The sequence below is a fragment of the Cibotium barometz genome, chromosome 15 (assembly GCF_041138505.1).
Source record: "Cibotium barometz isolate CiBa-2024 chromosome 15, ASM4113850v1, whole genome shotgun sequence".
Taxonomy (NCBI): Eukaryota; Viridiplantae; Streptophyta; class Polypodiopsida; order Cyatheales; family Cibotiaceae; genus Cibotium; species Cibotium barometz.
Window position 1 is genome coordinate 20,487,015 of NC_141060.1, and position 6,000 is coordinate 20,493,014.

General features: G+C 44.0%; 1 protein-coding gene across 12 annotated transcripts in view; it reads right to left on the bottom strand.

Annotated features, from left to right (window-relative positions):
• Positions 1-5,615, bottom strand: part of LOC147631042 (uncharacterized) — a 65,764-nt gene extending 60,149 nt beyond the window's left edge. For 7 of the 12 annotated variants that reach the window (XR_015267518.1, XR_015267517.1, XR_015267519.1 and 4 more), the window contains exons 1-10: positions 4,668-5,613; positions 2,341-4,142; positions 2,080-2,240; positions 1,794-2,005; positions 1,627-1,695; positions 1,373-1,445; positions 1,033-1,189; positions 649-940; positions 454-568; positions 179-342 (exon numbers count right to left, since the gene is read on the bottom strand). Coding sequence is in view for 2 of the 12 variants with exons in the window: in XM_086809374.1 (XP_086665500.1) it covers positions 179-342; positions 454-568; positions 649-940; positions 1,033-1,189; positions 1,373-1,445; positions 1,627-1,695; positions 1,794-2,005; positions 2,080-2,240; positions 2,341-4,142; positions 4,668-5,423 (3,801 nt within the window). In the remaining 10 variants the exon portion in view is untranslated. Of the gene's footprint in view, positions 1-23; positions 94-178; positions 343-453; positions 569-648; positions 941-1,032; positions 1,190-1,372; positions 1,446-1,626; positions 1,696-1,793; positions 2,006-2,079; positions 2,241-2,340; positions 4,143-4,667 lie in introns of all 12 variants that reach the window. The other 5 variants (XR_015267523.1, XM_086809375.1, XR_015267524.1 and 2 more) reach the window with 4 other exon arrangements.
• Between the last annotated feature and the right edge of the window lie 385 nt (positions 5,616-6,000).

A 6,000-nucleotide genomic window follows, 5' to 3' on the forward strand; every position in this document is an offset into this window, starting at 1 on the left:
AAGATCAAAACTGCACATCTCACCAAACATCATTAGAAGGTGAATCCATGAACTAAGCTGTCTCTTGTCATCATTGAGATCTTAGCTCTTCACCTGTCCATTGCCGTCCACAAGAAGTTAACAAAGTTCCTACCAATAATAAGCCTCTCAAAATAGAAAAACTGTTAGTATCCCATACCTTCTTGAGCATCTTCTTTGGAAACGGCCCCTTCAGCTCCATGTGTAATCTCAACATATCATTATTGGTTGGGCCAGGAAAGAGTACCTTGCCCGTAAAAAACTCATACAGACAGCACCCAACAGACCACATGTCCAGCGGATGGTCATAAGGCAAGCCCAGAACTGCACAACATTTGAAGCACTTAACTGACTAAATTCAGAACGATCATGCACACTATAACTACAACTCCATATTTCTGCTCTGAGCTGCAATATACCATATAGAACACTTACTTATTTCAGGAGCTCTATAAAAGCGGCTCACAAGGTATGGAGTGATTTCATTTTCACCCGCAAACATGGCAGAGCCAAAATCACAGAGTTTCAAAACATTCTTGGCTTCATTGACCTGCAAAGGTACACAACTATGCTTAGCGACGTGAAAGCTGCTCCTTGGGAACTAGGCAAAGCGAGGACCCATAAGCTCACCAGCATGTTGTCAGGCTTGATATCACAATGCAACACGCCGCAGTTTCTCAGGTGTTTCAAGGCAATGAATAGTTGCTTTGCATAAGCTCGGACAGCATTCAAGTTAATACCAATATTCCGCCCAAACTTCTTCAGAATTTCTCGAAGATTCATGTGAAGGGATTCAAAAACCAAACACAAATGGTTCCGATACTCGAAATTGCTCAAAAAAAGGACACAGTGCCGCCTATTTTCTGGGTCTGCTCCAGCCAATTTCTTCAGAATAACAAGCTCTTGTTGTCCGGACTTGAACCTACCACAATACAGCAATATATTGAGAATTGGAACAGTAATGCATTTAAAACTGTCTATAGTATATAACTCGTTTAAAAATTTGAGACTTACATTACTTCATTATTTCGAATGATTTTGATTGCAACCTCCTCAGACTCTTTCTGAGTAGCTTTCAGATCCCTGGTTCGCACTACACTCGAAAAGACCCCTCTGCCGTGTGAAGCTGCAACTTCATAGCGGCCATCCAAAACCTCGCCGATACGGTAACCTTAATAACAGTAAGCAACATGATAAGAATGCATCCATTTAACACACAAAAAAACTGTACTCTCAAAGCAGAAACTAACTGTAAAGACCAAAAAAATGCAGACACACATGCACACGATCACCAATCTCATATTATAAGTGAACAGCTTGACTTTACACGTTACACACACTTGTAAGAACTTACAATAGTAGCCCTCCGAGTCATCCCAGTTGTCAGTTAATCCGCTTGTCTCCAATGCTACGCCATCACCTTTCGCCTATCAAGCCAAAATGCTTATCAGTAAGCACTCAACCATCCGCATGCTCACATGGCTTTAAAAAACATGCAAATCTTCTAGCTACCATACATGATCAAATTTGCCTTCTGTCCACATGTGTCAGCTTGGAACCTAGAAAAGCCTGAAAAATAAGCCTCTATCAAAGGTTATTCAAATTTACCAGCTTCCGGCCTCCCGCTGGTGAGTCTCCAAAGATGTAATCGCAAAACATGTCATTTGACTTTTCACTCTACAAAATTTACAAACAGTCACTAAGAGAAGTTGGAAAGGAGAAATCAAATTTGACAAAGATACAACCACGAAGGAAAAAAGTGTAAGATATCTAACCTTGGGTGTGCCTTCACCTAGGCCTCTAGTCCCTGATGGTCTGTCCAACAAACCATTCTGCAATGGTCCCTTATCTAGATTAAATGCAGCTTTCTTTAAATCATCAGAGACAACAGATGCATTCTCATCCAGAAGAGGCCTTATGTCCCCAGTGGAGTCACTCGCCCCCAGATTTGCATCAAGGCCGACATTAAGATCCAGATCTTTGACACCTGCAAGAACTTCACAGTAAGCTGCAAGGAAACAACCCACAATTTTAAAGCACAAAACCATCAGCAAAACATACCTTCCGAAGTCTTCAGCTCATTGTTTGACTGCTGCTGTTTCCTGTATTTCTCAAGGATGGCTTGTCGCCGCATCCGACTCTCTTCCTTTATTCTCTCTACATGTTCATCTTCTGACTGCAAAGTGGCACTATCTTGATAATCTTCTTGATCTTCCGCCTCCCTGAATGTTTTGAAGATGCAAACCACACAAAGGACCGTAGTGTAAGTTGATAATCCAAGAATATCAGCATCTACACTTTTTCAAAAAAGGTAAAATATACCTCAAATTCATATCCAAGTCCTTGAAGCTTTTGTCATCTGCTCTCTCTCTCACCTCCCAAGGAGTCTCTGTGAGCCGATCGTGCTCTCCACCTCTAGCATGCCGCCCACTTTTGTGAGGATCATGGTCAATCATTCTTCGATCTCGAGAGCTCTCTTTAGATCTAGAACGCCTTCTTCTGTCCACATAATACCCACGGTCTCTTATACTTTCTCTGGACCTTGACCTTCTCCTTCTGTCCAAACTATCCCTGCCGCTTCTGGATGTAGACCTCCTCCGCCTATCTACATAGTCCTGCACAGAGGCCCTGAGCCGACCACCTTCTCTTGACCTTGAGCGCCTTCGCTCATACCTGGCACGACTATCTCTATTATCTCGTGAGTCATAAGTAGCTCCTCTTGATCTTGATTGCTTTGATTGCTCACCTTCCTCGATTGTATGTCTAGACTCACGCAGTGCGTCTCTTGATCTAGATCGCCTGGCTCGTTCAGTTCTCTCTCGACTATCTTTGGCATACCTAGAATCATGGGCAGCCTCCCTCGACATTGAACGCCTTCCATGCTCATACCTCTCAGAGCTATCTTTCACGTACTTAGAATAGCGACCAGATTCCCTTGACCTTGATCGCCTGGCTCGCTCACTTCTCCCATAACTATCTTTAGAATGTTTGAAGTCATCAACAGCCTCTCTTGATCTTGACCGCCTTCCTCTCTCAGATCTCTCATACATGTCTCTATAGTCACGACCAGTTTCTCTTGATCTTGATCTCCTATTTCTCACACCTTTGTCCAGAATATCTATCGAATGCTTTGAGTCATGCACAGCTTCCCTTGATCTTGATCGCCTTCCCCATTCACTTCCCCTATAAGCATCTCTGTTGTACCTTTGGTCATGAGCAAGCTCCTTGGACTCCGTCCTATCTGCCATCTCACGACTCTCATCGTGACGCCTTGAATAAACCACATGTTCCCTTGACCTAGATCGTCTACTGTGATCAGTTGCACCAGATTCCACATCTCTTGGTCTCCCATCCCTGCTGTAATGATAACCATGAGTAGTTCTATGCTCCCTTGCCTCAGAGCCACTTTCTCTAGACCTCGAACGCCCAGAATCAGTATGCCGTTGTTCTGGCAAAGTCTTAGTGTCTTGAAGTGGTGACTGCAGTCTCCTGGCTAAGAGTTCCTCCTCTGTGCTTTCAAAAGACCTGGATCGCTTTCTTCTCTGAGCCTTATCAACAGAATCATTTGGAGAGCCAGACCCTTGCAACAGTGGATGATGTGAAACTCTGTGTGAATCCTCCACTGGAAAGACGTTTGAAGGCGACACAGATATCCCTGCCTTCTGTTCACCATCCATTGACATGTCTTGTTCTTGAGACCTAGATATGCTATTCTGTCTTTTACCAGTATGGCTGTCCGGTGACCTTGACTGACTCAGTCTACTCTTTTTCAGCTTTCTCTCCAGATTATCTCGACCAACTCCCTTTTCTACAGCATCTCCTTCACTTGCAGCAGCAGAATCATCTGTGTCCGTTCTTTCACTTTTGAACATGATACCTACAGTAGCATCAAACTCTGCACTGATTAGCTTATTGGAACGTTGGGCTCTACCTCTGACTTCATCCAGATGAGACTCTAATTCTGCTGTCATTCCTCCATCCACCCTGGTGTCATCTGATCCCTGCTCAGAATCATATGCTTCTGCGATACCTAGCATACTTTGAAGAGCTGGAGCGCCACTATAGATTGCTTTGCCATGCTCTCCCTTAGCGTCAGAAGTGCCATGATCCTCAGCGAAAAGTGCCTATAGAAAATGCAACAAATTCATCTACGTGATAATATTCTAATGGCTTTGTTCTAGAAAAAGCACTTAAATTAATAGCTAGAAAAGAATCCAGAGTCAAAACTAGGGCAGAAATGATTGCACACACCACTCACAAGAAAAAATGTCATGTCAAAAATATAATCCCCCTAGATTATCACACACAGCCATCTGCAAAGTGATGTTTAAGAATAAGCCATTAGCTGAGTAATAGTACATGATTGTAGCCATCCTTGATCAAAGATGCAAAACTTATCAAGAATATTCCTAACCTTGGGGCAACTGATACCCAAAAATACCTGTGCTATTGACAATCTCTTAGAAGGGAAGACAGGCAAATACGTAAGTTAAGACACTGGCCCTCCTCTATTCAAACATCCAGTTTGCAAGAGAAGATTCAAAGCATTGTCTTGCAAGAATAGTATTCCATGAATCACACAAGCTAAACCTAATGTGGCTTAGGACTTCATATGGTAACATTTTTGTGTAGAGGAAAACAGCAAATACCTTGTGGTTGCCTGATCTCGGGCTACGTTTCTTATTTAAAATCTTTGAAGACTGCAAATACTGATCCTCCTTTGCAAGAAAAACCTTGCTAGAAATCTCCTCCATTCCTGCATCCTGTAATCTGTAGTCTTCTCCTGTTTTTATTTCACCCGACTCGATGTCTGATTCTGCAATCTTGTGAGTAATGTCTTCCTCTTCCAGAATTTCTCCCTCCTCCTTCTCGTCATCCATAGGATTAAGAAAGTAATTGCCGGCCACCTCTGGCAAACTAGTTTCTAAATCCTCCAAATCCTGCTGAGCCTCTTCTGTGTAGTCTGCTGTGCTGGTGTTTCCGCCTCGGCTCGTCCTTACCATCTCTCCATCCACGAAACTGGTTTTCCTGTCAATATCTTCAGCAGAATGCTCAATCCGCCGATCAGGCAGTTCGGCATCTGCTGTTAGGGCATCCGCTGTACGGCCGTCCCGATCCGTGCAATCTCCGGAACCAAAATCACCCCTATCGCTGCCGATTTCATCAGCGCTGGCCTCAGTATGGTCTTTCCGATGCTTCCTGCGGTGTTTATGCTTGTGATGTTTGTGCTTATGTTTAGAAGACTTACCTTCACGACTGTGTTTGTCGCCGGAGCTCTTTTGCTTCTGTGTGCCGGCGTCTTCACCGCGATGCCTGTGGTGCTTTGAAGCACCATCTTCCTCATGCTCCAGGTAACTATGATGGCTCCTTCCGGGAGTGGGATGCTCCGGGGTGCGGACGCCCATGGGAAGGCAGAAGCACGGCGAGATGCGTTTGGCGATGGAGCTCGTCGAAACCAATGGCGATGGAGATGCAGAAGACGCTATACCCTAGCAGCAGAATAAGAAAGGTCTTAACTTTGCAATAGTTAAAAACGTGGGACGACGTTCCAAGAGTGGTAGCTTTACTTTTACCATAGCCTTACTAAGCGGTAAATGGCTACGAGCATTTTACACATCAATCAGTGCCTAAATCAAGGTAGCACATTAGTCACACAACTATACATTATGATGAGCTCTCAACCCAGCGCGTTGACGGTGGCACAAAAAAAAAAGTTAACAGCTTAGCTTACAAGTGACTGCACTCTCCCCCTATCTTGCCACGTGCCCCCTCTCCTCGGTGCATAATAGATACTATAGAATATAGATATAGAAGTCATGGCTTGCGTTGCAGTGCACAAAAAACAAAACATTAACAGCTTGGCTTACATGTGGCTGCACTCTCCCCCTATCTTGCCATGTGCCCCCCTCACCTCGGTGCTTAATAGATAATATAGAATATCGATATAGAAGTCATGGCCCATGCATGGTGATGCTTGAATGT